This window comes from Nelusetta ayraudi, unplaced genomic scaffold, assembly GCF_046127955.1.
Source record: "Nelusetta ayraudi isolate G7.1 ecotype Tasmania unplaced genomic scaffold, CSIRO-AGI_Nayr_v1 ptg000136l, whole genome shotgun sequence".
In the NCBI taxonomy this organism is placed as follows: Eukaryota; Metazoa; Chordata; class Actinopteri; order Tetraodontiformes; family Monacanthidae; genus Nelusetta; species Nelusetta ayraudi.
The window spans coordinates 7,300,850-7,322,990 of record NW_027466186.1 but is presented as its reverse complement, the minus strand read 5'-3'; the positions used below and the strand labels follow the sequence as shown (position 1 = coordinate 7,322,990).

The window sequence follows — 22,141 nt, the reverse complement described above, 5'->3', positions numbered from 1 at the left end:
AATGTTATGTATGTAAGTATTTGTAATGTCTTTTTCAATCACCACATGCATGTTTTTTCAGGATTGTGTAGAAGGGAAGGCCTGGCGTCCAACCCTTGCAGAGAATGGCTCAGGGCTGGGATTCCTATTTTGACGATCTTTCATCTCTATCATCGGATCCAAGCGCTCTGGTTACATTAGGGCCTGAAGAGAGTCATTCCAAGTCTATAGAAAACTTAATTGGACATCATAACTTCCCTGGCTCAGTCGCCCCAAGTGAAACATCAACCACAAACTTCAATCCAAACTTTTTCTCAAATGGCAATATTGGAAATCCCAACTCGGACTGTGTTTATCAGCGATACGACGACGACGACGCACCATGGCAAATCGATGGAGAGCAAGCGGATAAAGATTACTTGCCAAGATGTGAAAATGGTGATGGTGAGTTTTCCACTGATGGATTGTCTACATCCTCTTTTCCCTCATCCTATGTCGCAAACTTGGAAGGGCTAAAGCAAGACTGTGGAATGCTTACCTCACCTTTTCTTGATGAGTACTCTGATGTCAGTAGCTGTTCTGATGCAGATGGCGGTGAGACAAGATCTTCTTGTAAGTTCACGACGAGTAGCTCACTTTCAAAATATGAAACAGATGCTTCTATGAAGCACAACCCATCAAAATGGCTTTCAGACCAACCTGAACCTATAGTATTTCCAAGAGAATATCCGTGCACTAGTAATTTGCGAAGTTCATACAATGCAGATGTGAAAAAACAGGTTAGTGAACCTACACAAGCCAACAAAAGCTCTGATGAATTAGAAAACAGCCGACCCTTGTCTGAGGGGGAAATCGTAATAACATCAGGGACTGGTATGCTCCACGTAGATAAGGTAGAAACTTGCAAACTTGAGACACCAATGACAAGTGTAGATGTAATTTCCAATCAACAAGATTATTCAAATATATTAGGTGGTCATGGAGTCTTGGCTACTGAAAGAAAAGTATATGAAAATGATTCAAGTGTGAGGGAGAATGTAATTGAACCCATTTCAAATGTCATTACAGACCTTGGCAAAGAGGAGGATAACCTTCTACAAGCGGAGGTTGGAGAGTTATTTGACCAGGAAAAAATGGAGTATGTTGCCTCAGAACAAACAGTTTCTCAAGACAATATTGCAAAACAAGACCAAGATGACAACAAAAACCCTTCAAATCTAGATAAAAAAGAAAGTTTAATGAGTAATGATTTCTTTAGAAACCAGGATCCCCCCGATCTTATGTCTCCTAATTGTCCGGATGAAAATCTTGAAGCCAACTGTCAGGAGAGAGAAAGTTTGTCAAATACCTCTCATTTCTCCGATCCAAGGAATGAGGAACCTGATTGTCAAGATTGTCCAGATGAATTTGAAAAAAACAAACCTCATGAAGTTGAACCCTGCGTACAACCATTTGATCAGTCTGACAAATGTGCTGTTCAGGACAATTTTTGTGTCAGCCCATGTGAACACCCCAGTGATGCCAGTGACCAGAATAAGCAGCATGTTACAAATAATTCAGAACCATGCTCTGTGGCAAATGACTTCAACACAATTGTAAATACCAGTGCAGAAAAGGGACAGACAAGTGCAGAAAATGTTAATGTAGCTTGTCCAGATTTAAGGTTTAGTGTTGATGATGTCAGTTTTGACTTGCCATCTAACTCCAGCATGGACACATGTATGGAAAAAGAAACTGCAGTTCCTCCAGAAGATAAAACTTGTGATTCTCTCTCCCAAAACGCTTTGGGTATTATGAATCTCTGTGTAGAAAATGATTGGCCTAGAGTGGCACAAAGTGGAAATACAACCTCTCCCTCAGCTCACAACAATGGCTTAGATCAAAATTCTGAGGCTCTCATCCCAGATGCTCATGCAGAAAATTCAAAAGAGCCATTTGAAGAGCTTGAAATATCTGAAGAGGAGCGATTGATGCCTGATGTTTTGTATGGTAAACCCTTGTCGGATGAAGATTCTGAAACTGATGAGGCAAATCAAAACAAGGATACTTCTTTGGCCAAATCTGTCATTTACAGTCAAAAAGAAGAACCTACAAAAATAACATCTGAAAAAATAACAAAACTCCTGCAACCATTGGTTGTGTTAAAAATGTTAAAGCCGGTCACTGCAACGAAGAACTCATTTCATTGTAAAATGTGTACATATACTACCCACAATCTGGATAATCTTATTGAACATAATCATTCTAGCCATATAGAGTACAACTTACAGTATTGCAAGAATTGCAATCTCTATCTCATCGGGACTGAACAAACTGAGAAACATTTATGCAACTCCGTCACACCAAGCTCTAAGTCACCATCTAAAACCATTACAAAGCGAAGAAGACACCAGGACTACCGGAGGTGCAAAAAATGTGGAACTGTCTTCCGTAAACGATATCAGTATATTGCACATATGCGAATTCACACGGGAAAAACGCCTTACAGATGCAATGGATGTGGATTCTACTTCTCACAGGGTGGTTCATTGCGCAGACACCAGCTTGTCCCTGGCAGATGTAAAAAGGATAACAATCTAGGATCTACTTCTGAGGCTGATATTGGCGAAAACAAACTGCCAACAAAGAAGGACTTGAGCCAGAAAAAGTCACCTGTGAAATTACATGAATGTCATGTAAAGCTTACTGACGTTGCCAAAACAAATCTTTGCAGCTTCTGTGGCAAAAGCTTTTTAACAGCAGAGATGGCGAAAAATCACATTTCTAGCGTCCACAAACAACGGAATTTGTCTTTAGGTCTACCATTGACCAAAGCTGGAGATGCAAAAAGTGAAAAACTGACAATAAGAGGAAAGTGCAAATGTCCCTTTTGCCCACGACTTTTTAGGTACTCATACAACAGAGCTCAGCATTTACGTGTCTGCGTCAAAGACTTGATAACTGCTGGGAAGTGCAAAGTTTCCGGTAAATATCAATGTCCCTTGTGTCACAGTAAATTCATTTCATCATCCAATCGAAATAGGCATGTCCGTACAACGTGCCTCAGAAATTATATTTTCCAGCTTGCAAAGGACAGGAGGGAAGAAACGGAAGCAACTGAAAAAAATATTAAAAACAAGGAAACAGAAAAGAACTCCGACCTGAAGGAAATTCAATCAAAAGAGTATGAGCAACCAACTCAACCAAAGGTGAAACAAATTAAAACAAAGGAACCCTCTTCCAAACAAAACAAACCCACTCCTTCCTTCAAGTGCAAATTTTGTCCTGCATTGTTTTCTCAGGGCTCTGGAATGTACAGGCATATGAAGAAGAAGCATTACCCATACAAACACACTGGCAATTTGACAACCGATGGCAAATCAATTTTGTCGAGCGCAGTCAAAACAGCTATTTCAGATAATGCAATGGTAGAAAAGAGTGATCCAAACTTGGACAGTAGGAGCGCTCCACTGAGCTGTCATTTTTGTGATAAATGTTTTACCACATTACAGTCATTGAAAAAACATGAGCAAAGTCACAAAGGTGAAAAACCATACCGTTGTTTGGAGTGTGGAAGAACATTCAAGAGACGTTGTTATATGACTAGTCATAAAATTGTCCACCAGAAAAAGATACATTGCACAATCTGTAAAAAAATATTTCCAACTATAAGGGAACTCATACAACACAGAAGCTCACATCTCAACAGTGGAAAGCTACAGTGCCCCGAATGCAATCTGCAGTTCCAGTATTCCATGCATCTCAAGAGGCACCTGGATGGACACAAGAAAAGAGAAAATACGTTCACCAATCTGAATGAAGAACCACAAACAAAATCACGAGAAACCCTGGAATCAGTGGAGGAGGATCAATGTGGACAAGTAAAGCTGCAGTGTTCCTTGTGTGAAGATGTGTTTAATAATGCTCATGATTTAAGGAAACACTGTCTTACACATGCATCTGGTTCCTCATCAACTCTGTGTCCATTTTGCAAGAAGAATTGTTTAAATCGCAGATGTTTGCTCCGCCACATGAACAGACACACAGGAGACAAATCCTTCTCCTGCAGCAAGTGTGGAAAACAGTTTTATCGTGAAGTATTCCTGAAACTTCACCATGACCATTGCTCCCCTACTACGGACAAAAATCTTGACACAATGGAAACCAACCCGAAGACACAAGTGGCTAATCAGTGTTGCTACTGCCCACGACTTTTCACAAAGAAAATGCGCCTCAAAGCTCATATCCTTGCCCATAAAACAAATTCATTAGTTCAATGCTTACAATGTATGCTATACTTTGGACATAACAAACTGAACCAACATAAAGCATATTGTGAAGGAACCCAACTCCAAACAGGAGAATTATCTTCCTTTGGCATTTCTCATCCAGATACTTCTCAAATAAGCCAAAATGTAAAAATTCACTCAAGGTATAGCGTCAAGAAAGATCATCTGATGAAATGCCCTCATTGTACGCAAAGATTCAGGTTCAAATCATTACTTTTGAGACATCTTTTTTCTCACACGGGTGTGCATCCTTATACCTGTGTCCACTGTGGCAAAGGGTTCAGAAGTCGGGCAATGTGTCTGCAGCATTCAGCACTCTGTCAGGAGGATTCCAACAAGAAACAATTAGAAGCTCAAAGTGATGTGGTGACACAGGCCTTGAAAAGGCCACTTGAAGGAAAAGAAACCGAATTCAAATGTAAATTCTGCACCAAGTCTTTCATTAAAGCCCGGCACCTGAGGAGACACATCTTGACACACAATGAAGTAAATCCTTATCGCTGTAAAACTTGTGACAGCTGCTTTTCAAGATATGACCATCTTAAAATCCATCAGATTCATTGTACAGGGAAACGACCTCGATTGGAAGTTTGTATTCCTAAAATCAGTTTAGATGATGTTGGTAAGGGTTGGCAAATTAAGTATGGTAGCAAAACTTCTGAAAATAAGAATACTTTTGATTGTGAGGCCTGCTCAAGAAGCTTTTCAAGTTCGTCAAACCTCTCCCGACACAACACAATGTTTCATCTTGCTAAATTATTTAAGTGTACTCGTTGTGGCTCATCATTTGCAAATGAAAAATATTTCAGGAAGCATCAGACAATGAAAAGATGTGACAAGTATGTGTGCAGTTATTGCCCTCTTGCTTTCCATAACAACACTCAATTAAGTTTGCACACACGCCTCCACACAGGAGAGAAGCCCTACAGTTGCAACTACTGTGGCCAAGGATTTATTCGAAAGGATTATTTAAAGCGGCATTTTCCAAAATGCCCGAAAACGACTCTTAACTCTGTGAAGAGCACATTGTGTGACAGGTGTGGAGGACTTTTCCCTGAAGATGAACTTGATGATCACAGAAAGATTTGCACTTCAAAACCAAACCCACCTGATTCAACAGTTTTGCAAAGCCAAACGCCAGTCACTGGAAGTCCACCAAAAGGGTTTTCTTGTGCATTTTGCAGTTCTCGTTTTTTGCTTTTTTCACAACTTCAAGAGCACTTTTTAAATTCACATAGCTTGGAAACGGCTGCCACACCAACATCTACTGTTCCACTGCAACATCATCTCTCAACAATATCTAAATTCAAAGAAGAACCTTTAGATGAAAGCTGTGACAAAATGTTCAGTGATGTTAATTTTAGCCACAAGGCTGATAACCATCTTGACAGAAGAAACCCTAGTCCATTTTCTTGTCCAGAGTGCAAAATGTCCTTCATAAGTAAAGCTGGGCTTAAGGGTCATTTACGTGTCCACTCAAAGGTGACTCCGTTTAGCTGTAAAACATGCAAAAAAGGCTTTTGGAACAAAAATTTTCTGAAGAACCATTACAAAAAATGTAGATTTGGACTTGTTCCAGTAAAGAATATAAGCCACCAAATGGACGTGCCAGTGAAAGCAGAGATTGATTTTGCACTTGAAGACTCTGTCCTCCTTTTTCGAGAAGGTTCCAAATCAACTGGAACTGGGGTTTTGCAAACGAGCTTCTCATGCAAGGAGGAGGTCACAGATGAATCCCAACAAAATTCCGATACAGGTGATGCACACAGCATCCCAAGCAATGAAAAGAAAACCGTGCAGTACCAATGTTCAGAATGTGACAAGAGCTTTACAGACGGCCTGTTGCTTATCACTCACCTTGAGGCCCATGGAAGAGAGGAACAAGATAAAAAGCACAGGACTTGTGCCCAGTGTCATCGGGTGTGTAAGAGTAAAGCACACCTTGAAAAGCACATACAGAAGCATAGGACCGATAACAAAATATCTTGCCCAAACTGCCCCATGTCTTTTTATACCTCAGCTGACCTTGAAATCCACAAAAAATGTCATGACCTAAACAAACCTTTTAGTTGCAAACTGTGCAATCGGAGCTTTTGGACAAGGCCTTTGCTGTGTCAACATTATGGCGAAGAGCATCCAGATGACGTTTACACTTGTTTTTATTGCAAAAAGACCTATTCTTCCAAAAAATCACTGTGGAGACACTGCAAAAAATGGCATCAGAATGAGAAAAAGGAAAAAAGGAGCTCTGAAAACCATCCAAGTAGTGTCTTCAGTGCAACCAGAGAGAGTGAGGAAGGAAATAATAGTGCGGACAGTGACTCAGACTCTGCACCATACTTTCCTTGCCACGTCTGTGGCAAGACATTCCCAACATCCGAGAGTCTTGAGGATCATCAGCTGTGTCATTTGGGTGAAAAACCACATGAATGTGCAGAATGTGGTAAATGTTTCTTCCAAGCATCCCAACTGCAGCAACATCAGCGAATGCACAAGTCTGAATTTCAATGTCAACTTTGTAGTAGAGGTTTTGTTTCTCTTTTTGCACTACGTAAACACAAACACTCTCACGGAAAGAGCCGCCCTTACCGTTGTTCCAAGTGCTACCTGAGTTTCACAGGGCCTTTACAGTTGGCAGAACATATGTCAAGTCACCAAGACGAAAACTTTCCATGTGACATTTGCAACCGCGTCTTCAGTTCAAAGACCAGTAGAGCCGAACATCGAAAAAGCCACTCAAAGTCACGGGCTGCTCACACTGCATTGAATTTCCAGAAAGAACATAAAGAGCTTTCCTCAGTTCAGAAAAGGTGCTCTGGCATTCCCGGAGAACTAAAATACCGCTGCGGTGTTTGTAGTGAGCGTTTCAGTGACCCAGAAAAGCTTTCTGAACATGGTTGCTTAGCTGCCCAAGAGCGACCTTACTCCTGTTTAGATTGCAATAAGCATTTTCTTGATCCATCTCACCTTAAAAAGCACAGGAACACCCATCAAACAACCCACCCTAGTCAAAAATATTCATGTAATCTTTGCAACAAAAGCTTTTCCACATCTCAAGACTTCCTTACTCATCTTAAGGGTCACATTAGTGCTAATGCTGGAAGTAAGACTGAAGTGAAAGATGAAAGCCCTTCACAAAGTTTTGTCTGTCCAGTTTGCACCAAGTGTTTTGTGTCTGCCACTGAACTGATGTGTCACTTCCCTGTGCACCTCCAGAATGTGTTCGAATGCCAAATGTGCAAGATGCCCTTTCCCTCTGGGGATAAGCTTGAACAACACGAATGCAGCCATCGAATACCAGGTTCTCCAATTAAATGTTCTGACTGCCACCAGAACTTCTTGGGAAGTGTTGCTTTCCACCAGCACAAGTGCCTTCACCAGCAAAGTACAACAATGAAGGCTGAAAGCTTAAATCTGTCAATGGAGGTGTCGGCACCATCTTGCTCAGCAACAGTCGAGGAGGAGGATGTTGATGTCACAGGAGAGGATTTGCACCAATGTTCCGCGTGTTCAAAGCAGTTTTCCTCAAAGAGTGGTTTACTGGAGCATCAAAATAAAGAGCATCTGAAAGAGAAGCCACACAGTGGTGGGGAAAATTTGACCCAGGGGCAATGCCTTCAAGAACACAAGCAGAAGCATATTAAAAAGTCATTGGCTCGCAGCACAACCAAGTCATCAGAAAAGAAACTGAAGTGTAGTCAGTGCCACTCAGAATTTAATACAGTGAAAGAGCTGTCTTTGCATATGAGAATGCATGCTGAAAAAGATGTTGGAGAGCATCGATGTGATATGTGTTACAAATCATTTCGCCAGTTGTCTCTTCTCAAACAACACAGAGAAAGTCATATGGGTCAGGTTGTATATGAATGCAATGAATGTGACAAAGCCTTTGCTTTTCCTCACCTCCTTGAAGAACATCAGCAGACCCATGCTAGTTCACCCTAACAGACGTTTATTCAATGCTGTCTACTCTATCATCTATTTAAACAACTAAAATAACTTGAAAGTCACTTTCATGCCTTGTTTCCTGTTTTATTGCTCCTTGTTGAAATCCTGTAAGTCACAAAGGTTGTCAGGAAGATTTATTTTTGCTTCTATTGTGTATATATTTGTGATTAGAATTATTAAACTGACTGTAAATCAGCCGTAGTTAAGAATTGTATAAAGCTGTATAATATTGATTTAATGCAGAGAGATGTTGGAAGGATAATATATCCAGGACAGAAATCTGACGGTTTTTGATCATATTCTTTAGAGTTTTATTTTCTCACTGTGCTAGTCAGGTTTGTTTTTCAAACTGTAAGTTTAAACTTGTATTTTTAGCTTCTGTCCATGTTTTCTATTGTTTTTTGAGTACTCGATGTAAATTTCAATTCCATTGCTTGTGTTAAATGTGGATCACTTCTTTATAATGACATGGCCAATGTAATGTTACTGGATGTGTTACTTGACTTTGAGTCCTTAGAAATGTTACTTTACTTCACAGTTTTAGTTTGAGTTCAGTTGAACATAAAGGAAATATTCAAAAACAATGCTTGAGCTTTTTTTATTTATTTTATTTTATTTTATTTCTGTGTACCTTCAGGAGCCATTGGTAAAGGAAGGAAAACTTCTTGGGTGTTGAAATGTTTTCTTTTAAAAAAGGACAGTAGTTCAATTTATTTTGTAGGTCAGTATGATATTCAACATACCTTCATGAAAACATTACAATGTTACATACCCCCCACCCCAAAAAAAAAAAAAAAAAAGTTTTACATTAAAATAAACAAAAGGTAACTTATCACATTTATTTTACAGCAGTAGAGGCAGTTTTTTTTTCCCCCTTCAGAGCATGGGACCTGAAACAGGTAAAAATATTCCTCTCTCCCTTCAGTTGAGTGTTCAGTACAGCCAAATGAAATTGATCCGCAGACACTGGTGTCACGTGGCTGAAGCCAGTTGGAAAAATGAGATAGGTGCAAAACTTCTAGTATTTTAATGCATAAAGAAGGATTTAGTAGCCTATCCGTAAGTGTACAGTGAGTGTCTGTGGACCGAGTCCAGAATGATGGAAATGTGAGCTTGACTGTCTGCTTTTAAACTTTCGCAGAAAAATGTTGTGCCTACAAGTTTTTTCCCAGGCAGGCAGCCCACTTAAGATAGAATAATTGACACAAACTGAAACTCATCAACAAGAAAGCACAATTTGTTCCAAATTAATACCAGTCTTCAGATATGACAAAGCAGTTCCCATGTGCCTAGTATTGTCTGCAGAAGGCAGGTAATGGTTTCTGTGCATTCAATTGGCAGACACATAACCAGACAACAGACAAAAGAATACCAACAGTCTTTTCTTCACCTCCTTTTCACACACTTAGTTGGATGAGCAGCGTAGCCAGGGGTTGTTCTTTCAGTCCAACTCACTGTGGCCAATGACCAGCTCATTGCAACGACACCTGAAGGATTCGATGGGTGATTCTGCATTCTTTTTCATCTTGGGGTTCTTGGCTGTAGGCCTTGTAAAGGGTGGGTGCATGTTCTCTGTGCGCCTAGTGCAAGACTTGCGCCGAGGCCTTTCAACTACACTAGCCCACTGTCTGGGTTTGCCACAGAGTCTTCTGTAGATTTCTGTTTGTCTTCTATAACCGGTTACTGCTGTACTTAGGGTCTACTGGAGCCTATCCCAGCTGTCAGGGGGCGAAGGCGGGATACATTCTGGAGTAATTCATTAATTACTCCTAGGGCCACACAGAAAGACAAACAAGCACATTTTAGGACAACATTCCTAGTTTACCTCATGTGCATGTTTTTGGACTGTGGGAGGAATCCGGAGTACCCAGGAAAACACACAGACACATGAAGAATATGCAAGCTGCACAAAGAGGCGCCAGGCCCAGGATCGAACCTGCGACCTTCTTGCTTTGAGGCAACAGCTCTGACCACAGTACCGTAGTGTTGCCTGACTTGGATTGATTTGATTTGCATATATAATTTGGCTTTGGCAAACTTCTTGACAACACTTTGCTTTTATCCAGGTTTGGTTTTGGTCGCTGACTGTATGTAAAGAGTTATTGTGACATCATTCATTGGTTTTCAAACATCCAGTCTAAAGTCTACAGATTGGTTTCATGGTCAGTGCCATCGTGAGCTTCCAATTTGTTTTGAAACCAAAAGATTCCACGTGTGGATGTGTGGATGGTACAGGAGTAGAGCAATGATTCAAGCCCATATACAGTGTCTGCTCCAACACCCGCCCACCCGCTAGTAAGCTGGCTGCACTTGGTCTCTAAACTGTTGGTACACTCACAACATGTTTTTTTTGTTGTTGTTTTAATTAAAGCAAATCAGACAAAAGAACATCAGGGGTTATTCAATTATATGATATATGTATATATTTCTAGCAATTTGCACCAACAAAAAATGTAACCAGTTTGTTATGGTATGAATTTAGTGCTCCTTTATGCATTGTTTTGAGTCTTTTTGCTACCATTTTCCATGGTCCCTACTGGCCAAATGATGGAGTTTAAGTTTTTGTCACTTCCACATTGGCCTTATTTTCGAAACTGGATGCTCCATCCATCTTTATGTAGTCAATGGGTTCTGCACAAGAAGGACATTCAAGGATGCATTTTTTGTATGACCTGACTGAAGATCAAATTTATACCTGCCAGTTTCAGGACAGATGCACCGATGGGCTACTGTCACACATGAATGTAAGAGCCAACATTTTATGTTATAAGTGTGAAATTAGAAAGATTGTCAGTGCTTTTATCACTTTTGTTTTTGTTTGGTATGTAAACGTACTGGTATGCAGTGGTTAGCGCTGCCGTCTCACAGCAAGAAGGTCATGAGTTCGATTTCGGGCCTGGGGCCTTTCTGTTTGGAGTTTGCATGTTCTCCCTGTGTCTGTGTGAGTTCTCTCCGGGTTCTCCGGCTTCCTCCCTCACTCCAAAAACATTCTTGTGAGGTGAATTGGGAACTCTAAATTATCCGTAGGTGTGTATTTGAGTCTGAATGGTTGTTTGTCTCTATGTGGCCCTGTGATGAACTGGCAACTTGTCCAGGGTGTCACCCTGCCTTCACCCTATGATAGCTGGGAGAGGCTTCAGACCGCCGTGACCTTGAGCTTAGGAAGAAGTGGGTATTGAAAATGGACTGATGGATGGATGCCTACTACCCTAGCATTTAATCAGGCGTGAGGACCAGCACAAGGAGGACCCCCTTCAGGTGTGACCTGACTGAAGATCAAACCCAAGTCTCCAAGCGTACACTCTTACCATTAAGTCATTAGGTTGGTAGAGTTGGAGTTGGTAGATTGCAATGGCATTGTAACATCATTTTTTGCGCTCATGGCACAAAGAGATACAAGACACTAACTCAGTCTTCACGGTCCAACCTGTTACTATGGACATATGGGGTAACACTCCAGAGCACAGCATGGTGTTTCTGCCACTACAAATTGCCATGGAGTAGTGGGATTATTTTAGTCTTAGTCAAATGTGCATAACCTTGCTGGCAGCTAGATCACCCAGAATTCATATTTGAATTCTGAGTTTTAGGGGTGTGGGAATGTCGGGAACATAGAATAAATAAATAAAATAAACAAAGGCACAGTGTGGATAATGCAGTAGTTTTATGAAAATGGCCAACAATTCTTTAAAAAAAAATGTTGCTTGGGACAGCAACACATACACACACACACACACGACACGACACTTACACTAAAGCCTGGGGGGAAAAAAAACCCGGCAAACACCAGTTATAGCGACAAAGGAAGACCGTTAAGCTGTTCAGCCCTAACAGCTCACTGGGAAGTGAAAGTGGAATTTCACAATCATGCAACAGAAGCAGAATCAGACTGTAATCAATGATGCATAACATCTCTTCTGCCACAACACAGTGTTCCTCAAGACAGGCTGGCCTGGCCCCCAAAATCAGTCCCTTCTGGATTGCACTGTCTGTTCTGAAGATGGACGTGTGGTTTCTCAGTCTATAGTACCCATAGTCCACATTCTTGAAGATTTGTGCAACTTTTTGATCAAGGGGACAGACGATGTGCAGGTCTCTGCCAGTCCCCATTTCAAGCAGTCCTCATGGCCAAGCGCAGGGAAGAAACCATGCTTTGCTGTGGTCCCCTCCCACACACACACACACACACACACACACACAATCCATGTACTTATCCTGCAGTCTTCACTGTGGCCGCTGCGCCAAAAACCTTACAGAAAATGGTGCACCAAGAACGGTTGAACGTGGTCTCCCCTGGGCATAACTGCGCATGCGCACAGTGTTACCGGAGCGTTTCTGATTCGCGCCTGCTGCCGCCGTGGCCCCAGATCCAGCCCCGCCGTTGGTTCTTTCTCTTGGCACGGCGTCACGTTTGTTCACCACGGAGCCGAGGAGAGCTGTGCTGCCTCCTCTGAGAGTGGGTGGTTTCTGCATGGGCAGATGTCTGCTCGGTCCTGCTGCTGACGCCATTGTTGATTTCAGTGGCTCCACATCCATGGGCTGTACTTAGAAAGGCGACATCAGTGCTCGTGTTGCCGGTGAGTAAGTCGTTTGCAGATTTAGCCCATCTGCCGGTGTTCTGCAGAAACCCGTTCTTTTGTCCAGGTGCGACCGTGAGCTTGTTCACGGTCCGGTCCACCTTACATGGCCGTAAGGAACGTGCCCCCCTCCCTACCCCTCCCCTTGTTTAGCTTCCACCAGCAGCCTTGAGAATAAGCTCGAAGCCGACCTGTTTAGATGGACTCGCTGCCGTGCTTGAGACGTCTGTAGTAGGGAGACGTTCGGAAGATGAAAGTGAACGTGCGTCTGCTCGTCACAGTCGTTAAGAGGAAGCTAGCTGAACTAGCATTAGCTCGGACGGGAGATACTGGGCATCCGATAGCGTCCGTGGTTGTTGACATGATTTATGATTACGTTGCCTTTCATCTAACTCGTGATGGTGGTACCTAATTGGATTGAACGAAGGTTGTATTCGCTTTTATGACAGCTCAAAACATGCGAGTCAATCGTTTGAATCCTACCCTTCGCATATGTTTATAATTATCTTCAATGGCGAGTTTTAGGTGGAGGATAAATAAACGAAACTGATGACTTCGTTTGGAAGTGAGGCACTGATTTATGGTCTTATGATTAGAAAACTGGTTAAGTGTAAATTGTCAGATTGGAACAGTGAAGTTTATTTCTTCGAGACATTTAACTCAATTTCCGAGCGTAAAATTGGTCTACATTCAATAATCGGTATTTAGTATCTAAATGCGACGTAAACTTACTGAAGTAAGATGAAAACTAATCTCACTTGGCTGCGCCCACTGATGAAATAATTATTCGGAAATCAGTTTTGATTGTTGTCATTGAATATTAAAACAATCTTTTTTGGATGATCATGTTTGCCATTCTTTTGTGGAATGCAAAGCACTGCATTAAAACAGAAGAACGTAATACACTGACTAATATCATTTAACAATATTAGTCTGAATTGCGCAAGACTATGTGTTTTTAGAAAGCATGGTTACCTTAATACAACGCAAAAATGTCCACCAGATTTTCTTTTTAAACGGCGAAGTGTTTTCAAAATGTTTTAATGCTTCTTTTTACCTCATTGAGATTTTTTTGTTATATAAATTCCTCAAAAATCAACGTGTGTGTGTGTGTGTGTGTGTGTGTGTGTGTGTGTGTGTGTGTGTGTGTGTGTGTGTGTGAGAGAGAGAGGGAGAGAGAGAGAGAGAGAGAGAGAGAGAGAGTGGAGAAAGAACATGGATTAAAAAGTACCATAGATCAGTCACATCTTCAATGCTGATTTTTATGTAATATGTCTGTCTCTTTTAAATATTACTTTCTAAGTGGGGGCTTCAAGGAATCTTTCTGTCATTAAGCCAATATGTTATTAACTTTTACAAAGCTGTTCATGTAAATTCCAACTGTCATCACTTCCTTTAGCTGTGTGTGTGGGTGTGTCCAATGCAACCTTATTTTATCATATTCAAAAACACTGTGCATGGAGTGCTGCTTGGGTGTGGCAAAAATTAGTAATTTAATGATAATTGCACCTATTTAAAATGTCCGCAGCGTCCTAATCGAACATGTGCTGTCTCTTTAGTGTTTTGATCTCAGCTACTCCAGCTCTGTCTTCTGTCTTTTTCTCAATGCCTCTGTCTTCAAATTAAACATTGCTAATCTTACAGCTGTTTTGCACACCTTACCTTTTATTCTGGCTTTTACCACACTTGACACTTTTCTCCACCTGTTTCGACATGGTTGTTTTGTACATTTCTTCACTTCTGCTGAAAAAATAGCCAAAGAATTTTGACATAAGTAAATTGATATTGTTTTGATTAATGACTGGTGTCACTGAAAGTTTTAAAATGGACATTTGAAACAGCTGTCTCATAATATAATGGGATTTAAGTAAAAATTCAAAATGTTGAAGGTGGTCTAATCTCAGTTAAACGTATAAAACAAATTATTTCAGCAAATTTTCATTTTTAAGATTATGTGTTTTATATTCATGCTATGATTGTAACTTTAATTTTTCTGTTTGTTGTAGAATCAACAGGACATTCACCCACATGATTGCGACGCCTGGATTTCCATGAGACCATTGCAGCCATGATGCTCGGGTTTCAAGGAAGCACACCGTCCAAAGTGTATCCCTGTGTGGCATGTTCAGCCACATTTAATGGACTGGCATCCTTGCTGGTGCATCAGGCAACCCATGCTAGTTCAATCCCCAAAGTTCCTCCTCCTCCACCGCAGACTGGCCTCAACCCCCCAGAAACACCATTAGACTCATCCAGTGAACAGTCCAAAGCGCTGCCACGCTTGCCTGAGAGCTCTACGCCTTCTTTTTATATATGTGACTGTGGTGAAGAATTTCTGGATTTTAATTTGATGTTGGATCACAAGCGTTCACACATTTCTGACCATGAGCTAAAGCAGCCACTGGACAGCAGCCCCTCTACCTCAAGGTCCCCAGTTGTTGAGTCACCCGAGTTAACTGCCAACAAACCAGATGTGGGCCTTGAGAAGGACATTGACATGGCTAGCTGTCCTCAAAGCCAGATTACACAATGTCAAGATGGCTGTGAGGAGCAATTCAAGTTTTTACCCACAGCAGAGGAAACGTCAACACCTGGAGAAGATTGTGAAGACCTGGAACAATCTAATTCTAACTGTGAAAAGACTGAGAAATTGCCCAAAAAAAATAATGTGATGAATCTGCTGGCATCAGTATACATGAAGCGCTTCACAGGCACTCAGCCTTCAAAACTGAAACATGACACAATTACCCCAAAACAAGAAGATGTCCCTGTTGACATCTTGTCAGAAGACCAAACACAACCATCTCCTGTCAGTGATCACTCTATCGCCCAGTTGAGGCGATTGCTTGCAAGACCAAATAAAAAGACTAAAGCTCCGTCTATCACCAGAGTTCTGGAGTCAAGTAGGAAGAAAGTTGTCTCTCTGACAAAATCCTTATCCCCTGTTGTTGTCCTCGAAACCCGTCAGAAACTGAGGGATTCTCACAATAATGGTACATATGGAAAATACCAGTGTGGCCGCTGCCGTAGGGTCTTCGACAACCTGGACCGACTAACAGAGCATCACTTTTTGCACAAAAAAGAAAGAATCAAATGTTGCCGCCGTTGTAAACAATTGATAATTGGCCGGATGCCCCTGTCAGACAAACATGTGTGCCCTCAGTTAGGCAAGAGAGCCCTGCATCTAGCAAAGCCATTTAGAAATAAATTATCCATTAACCCTAAACTAGTGTCATTTCAAAGTCTTAGCAATACTAGGAAGATTTTCTTTTGTCCACTGTGCAAGCACAGTTACGCACGAAGGTGGAATCTGAAAAACCATAAGTGCCAGGGTTCCAGGTCCTTTGCTGCTCGGCAGATTGAGCCGTCTGTTCACAATTTTGGTTCAGAAAGACCAGTCAGTGATTCCACTGCAGATGCCGAAGTTCGAGATGAAATTGATATCAACAAGAGTGTTGGGGTTGGCACTGAAATGACTCCCAGTATCAAGGAAGAGTTGCCTTCTGCCGACCAAGAACAACCTGCACCTTCACAGCTGACATGGACACATCCAGCCAAAGCTTTTCCACCGTTCTTTTCCACATCTTCCATGCCAGAGCACAAAGATGCCTCGACGGAGAAGGAATGTTTGGATGAGAATGAAGACAGCAGTGAAGGGCAATGGACAATGCCTTTGGATGATGAAATGCAGGTATATAGAGAGCAACAGAAATTTGCTATGGATGAACACACAGGCCTACGTTATTTTGTAAGTGATGGTGTGAAACGTTATCCTTGTAACAGGTGTCAGAAAACCTACAGTCGACCTGGCACTTTAAATCGACACTTGCGACTATGTGGGTTTGTACCACATGCAACAGTAGCAAAGGGTTTTGGTCCCTCTACATTGAATGCCAACACTATAAAACCAATGTTTCCTTGTTCTGTCTGTGGTAGGAGCTTTAACCGCAAAGATAACATGATGACTCACAAAAAAAGGTGTCAGTTGCGTCATCCAAATAATGCTGCAAATACAGGGCCTGCGCTGCCTAATGTCACGAGCGGTGCAACGGACAATCAAACCCAGGAGGAGAATAGCAGCGCCTGGGGTATCATGTCTTTGCCCTCTGTACTGCCAAGGAGAGTAACGTGTGAGTGTGGTGTTGGATTTACATCTCCAAGGCTTCTCCTGGAGCATCTGCAGAAACACGCCCAAGAATCATACACTTGTCCTACTTGTGGAGAGACTGTAAACTCCTGGGCCGACTATGAAGTTCACCTACAGATTCATATGCATCCCCATAATCAGCTGCTGAAGATCCTGCAACCCCAGAAGTCCCAACCTCTGTTAATCTGCCTTCAGCAGCAGCGACCACAGCAGCAAACTTCGCCGACATTGAATAAGCTGTCGCAGAATCCACCTGTCGCTGTGGACAAGCTTCCAAGTCCAGCAAGAAAACCACAGAGGATTTCTTGCATGCGGTGTAACAACACTTTTGCTGCTCACTGTTCCCTCCGGCGACATCTCACCCTAAACCGATGCAGAGGTGTGCGGCCCACAAATCCGCCCACAAACCCACCGAAGACCCACCGCTGTTTGCACTGCAACGCTGCTTTCCATAACACAATTGGTCTTTTGTTTCACCAGAGAAGTGGCACTTGTAAGCCCGCCGTCATCAAACCTGTGCGCTGCCCAGCCTGTCCTCGCTGGTTTGGCACTGTGGACGGTTTGCAGAAACATCTGCTCACTCACAAAAAGAAAGCTGAATCGCATCGTTGTGACATTTGTCAAGGGACATACCCAAGCCTAAAATCGCTTAAAATCCACCGCAGGAGAATTCATCGCATCTTGGTTGGGAAGGCCATGCCAAGGCACAAAGAGCAGTTAACGTCTTAATGCCAATGAGATTATTTGTTTTTTTCTGTTCATAGATACATTGTTGTATGTACAGTCATAAAGGTGTCATTATGTCTTTTTCAAAGCTCTCCTAGAGTGTAATAGAACAAGTAATCACTGTAGAGATTGTACATAAGAAAATGCTTTGATATACTTTACATCTTAATTTTTAATCAAGCCAATTATTTTATTCATAGTCTCATTAGCTCGTAAATGTTGGTTTGAATATTTGGTAACCAAACTTTTCTCACAGATGTGGCTGTAACCTGTTACCAGTGTCAATAAAAAGAAGTCTGTGAAAAACAATACTGTTGTTATGAGAGAGCGACAGAGAGATGGATGTACTTTATTGATCCCAAATCGGGAATCTACACTGTTGCAGCACTTATAAAAACAGAACAAAAATAAACTATTAACTATGCAGTAGTTATAAAGACACTCAAGTCAATCTATGTACAACAAAAACAAAACAAAGACAATGTGAAAAAAGCAAATTGTGCAAAGGCAGGGATAATAAGCAAGGTTTCCTAAACAATTATTGCAAAATTACTGAAAAATGTCCAGAATGCTATCTGTCACACAGCAGGGAAGAGTTGTAGAGCGTGATGGCTCTCGGCAGGAAGGATCTTCTGAAGCATCCCTTCAGACAACGCAGCTGTCTCAGTCTCAGATGCCCTGCTGTCTGTCCAGTTTGTGGTGGAGATGGTGGTCCTGGTTGTCTATGATGAATAACAATTTGTTCAACGTCCTCTCCACCACCACATTAGTCATCATGAATTAAAACAATGTCTTTATAAAATTCATAGACGACCAATCTCATACATATTGTAGTGATTTTGGGGTCGTACTTGTATTTACAACAACAACAAAAAAAGAAGAAGCTTAATTTCCGAATAGTCTAAGCGGGGAATGAGGTGGGAGAGATGTCTGCTCAGTTAAACACTCCAGGTGTATTACAACGTCTGAACGATAGGTGTCGCAAAAGGAAGCAAACGGACTTGGCAGTCAACCCTTTGCAGAGGAAGAAGGAGTAGGATCTTCCCGTTGGGTTCGTTAGCATGGCTAATGGGCTATATGTTACTCAGCCTCTCAAAACACCGGTAAGCTTAGCCCGTTTCAGTGTTTCACGTCAAGATTGATGCGCGCTATGCGGGCAGTCTCCGCAGCTTAACAGACTATTGACAGGGCAGCGGACGAACCTTGGCTTTTTCATCACGGTAAGACATCATCATCATTGTCCAGGAGCAAGCAGGGCTAACGTTAGCACGCTACGCTTCAAGCGGGTTTCCGCGCGCCCCTTAAATGTTTTTTTCTCCCATGGCTGTGAAATTGTTATTATTTCTAAGTTAAATTGTAGGATTTCTTTTCGTGAGAGCCGTACATTATGAACAGTGTTATCCATCGCATTTATTATTACATCAATTTGTGTCTGGTTTTTGTTTTTGTTTAGTTTTTTTGGTTGTTGTTTTTTTTAACTGATGCAGTTCAATTATTTCAACGGGTAATTTGTTCGTCCTTAAAGCTGAAAGGGGGAGTGGGAGTTCTGATGGTGGGAGTCGTCAGAGAAATTAAGGATTATGATTTATTACAGTCAGTTTTAAAATGAGGGTACATGTCGTTTGTGATACAGTATGTTCGCCATTAGCATAACTAGCCAGTTGGGTTGGACGTTTCTGTCACCATAAAACTGAGAGACATAATGTGTGCTGTAATACTTAATTTACGTTCGTTTCTAAATACACTTCCTTTTCGCCCCCCCCCCCCCCAGGTCCGCTGTTGCACAGGACCCCACTTTATCAGGGAGCATAATCTTGGCCTGATCATGGAGAAGGAGGTTCGTAAAGTGAACAATATTGAGGCGGATGGCTTAGGCAGAGACCTCATAAACGCTGGCCGTTTCTGCTTCAGCTGTGAGCAGATATTTGCAAATCGGAAATGCCTTGAGGAACACGTATGCCCTGCTTCAACCTTTATCTGCTCCTGTGGAACTGAGTTCACCGAATACAAGGACATGGAGGAGCACGGCACAACTCATGAACCTGGACACCAAGTACTTGATCACGAAACAATATGGAAACGCAGGCTGGAGAAGCGCCAGGCAGAGGAGGAGCAACTGAAAAGAATTGAGACGGGTGATGTGATCTGGAAGGTTCCCAAACTGGAAAATGCAGCTTCAGTAGCGTCACCATTGAAGCCTCCACCTTCTGTCACACAGCCTTCCATACTGCCCCAAGCGTCTGTGCACCCTGTCAAGATCTCACAAGTGCCTGTTTTGGATCCTTTGTCTCAACCACATTGTCAATCAAATCCCACCTCCTCAAACACACAGGTGAAGAGTATTTTTGGAAGTGTAGGTGCACCGACGGTGGATCTTTGGACACTTTATCAGCCAGTTGTGTTGGTGAAAGGGTCCCGCGTGCATACGAAGGTGCAGTTTTACACCTGTGGCAGGTGTGGGCAGCATTTTACAACAAAGTCTTCTCTCATAGCCCACCACAGCACTCATGTCGTGGATAAAGTTTCTGGTTGCATAGGGTGTGGACTGCTGCTTTCCAGCAAGAAGCTGGTACCTCGTTTCCATGTTTGTAACGCGCCCAACAATATGACAAAGTTAAAGGTCATCACTGCAAAACCACAAAGGCCTAATCTAGTTCAATTAAGCAAAAGCCTCAATCAGGCTCAAAACGCTGGCCCTGTTAAGGCCCTCCCCACTCCCGAGTCAAAAAGCCTGAGCCATGTCAGCACAGGCAGCGAGGTACCTCGTGCCACTTTGTCTCGACAATTTAAAAGTAAAAATACTAAAGTAAACAGCCAAAACAATCGGAAGCTGCACGTCCGTCCGCTGCTGCCCAAGACGTCAAATCCTCATGTGATAAATGCTGGCGGCACTGTCCCCCTCTCACCAATGGTCTGTAGTGCGAATGTAGGTGCCTATGACAAAAGTAGTAATCCTCGCCCGATGACTGTTCCCGGGCTGTCGAAGACACCCCTCGTCTCGACATCAGCGGTGTCAAACAATCAAACAAAAACACCACCTGTGTCAAGGGGCTTCACGTGCCGTGTCTGTTACGTTCCCTTTGAAACCTCGACGCTGCTCCAGAGACACAAGTGCACCAAAGCAAAGGAATTCATGGCACAACAGAGCCGTCCCGGGAAACAGCAGTACAGGATAAATAGCGCAACAGTGGCACCAGGCTCCAGTCTTGCCCCGATGAACGGTGAAAGAATGTTTGGACTTCACGCCTCTGCTAGCATCAAGCAAAACCAGGTTTTGGCCGTCAGCCTGAACCAAGGACATGGAGCACTTCAGGCTCATTGCAAAACTGAAGGAGATGTGGAAGATGATTGTTACATTGTAGAACCAGACAAAACTGCAGAGATGATTTATCAAGTGACCTCCTCTGTCCCTATTAAGACTTGACAAAACTAAAAGCATCACCAGTCTGCATGTTGGTTTTATTTTACGATGGACCAAGAGCTTAAAGATGGCAGTCCCCATGGAAATTTACATCAGTCAGTGGCCTGTTTGATTCCTGACTGGCCATCTGGCTTTAACTGCTATATTCAAACAAGTGTAGATGAATAGGAACAATAAATATACATCTTCAGAGTAAATATTCATTTTGTCACTTAACAGTTTTGGATTGCCAAGAGTTTAAAGTTGCTGTCTTTATTTGGTTGGAAAAAACAAAGTTATGTGTATGTATGATTTTCCCAAACTCTGTGGGATAGTCACATATTGTATTATTGCTATTGTATTATTGTCTGTTTTTTTATGTTTTAGTATGACCAGAATGTGTTGTGAGGCTGTGGGAATTGATCACATCTTGTGTTTCTTCACATTTTGTCCAAATCTAAGAGTACAGTATGTTGTATTAAACTATATTTTCCAAGTTCAACGTTTGCATTCGTTTGTGTCATCACAACTTTTATCTTCACCCTAACAAGCACCCCAAGAGCAGTTAAGCAAAAAAAAAAAAAAAATCCAAGTACTTTTAAAAGTGAGGGCACACTGCGGTATATTTGAATTTGTAGACAACGGATGTACATTAATTCAATTTTTATGTACCGTTTTGATTTTCACAGAGACAGTTTTTTTTTTTTGTTTCAACTCTTGAATTTAATTCAGGATGTGGTGCTGCTAGTTCTGACCCAACATTAAGTGAGTTCCCGGGCTCTTGTCACATTTGATACCTGTGATAAATTGGCGACTTGTCCAGGGTGTTATCCATCACCCCGAGAGACTTCAGCATTCTCCCTGACACTGAGGGCAGGAGGAGAGGCAATAGAAAATGGGTGGATGGACGCATTCGCGATAACTGCCACATGACCGTGACCTCCAGCAGAGGGAGCTGCAAAGAACAAAAACAGTGCGCTCCGTGTCCGCTAATGATGACGTAAACTGGGGCGGTGGGGGAAAAAAAAAAAATCTGCCATGTTTATGTGCAGTCTGCAGCGTCCCGTAAGCGAGAAAATAATTAGAACTCTATCCA

General features: G+C 42.1%; 1 protein-coding gene and 1 long non-coding RNA gene across 5 annotated transcripts in view; both read left to right on the top strand.

Annotated features, from left to right (window-relative positions):
* The window catches only part of znf1035 (zinc finger protein 1035), a 31,943-nt gene extending 13,989 nt beyond the window's left edge, over positions 1-17,954 (top strand). The window contains exons 3-4 of one of the 4 annotated variants that reach the window (XR_012925291.1): positions 62-423; positions 14,779-17,954. Coding sequence is in view for 3 of the 4 variants with exons in the window: in XM_076012541.1 (XP_075868656.1) it covers positions 105-8,192 (8,088 nt within the window). In the remaining variant the exon portion in view is untranslated. Of the gene's footprint in view, positions 1-61; positions 8,780-14,778 lie in introns of those variants that run through there. The other 3 variants (XM_076012543.1, XM_076012542.1, XM_076012541.1) reach the window with 3 other exon arrangements.
* A 190-nt stretch (positions 17,955-18,144) lies between these two features.
* On the top strand, positions 18,145-21,547 carry LOC142879349 (uncharacterized). Its single transcript, XR_012925292.1, has 2 exons — positions 18,145-18,865; positions 19,417-21,547. It is a non-coding gene; the product is annotated as an uncharacterized LOC142879349 (long non-coding RNA).
* The last annotated feature ends 594 nt before the right edge of the window (positions 21,548-22,141 follow it).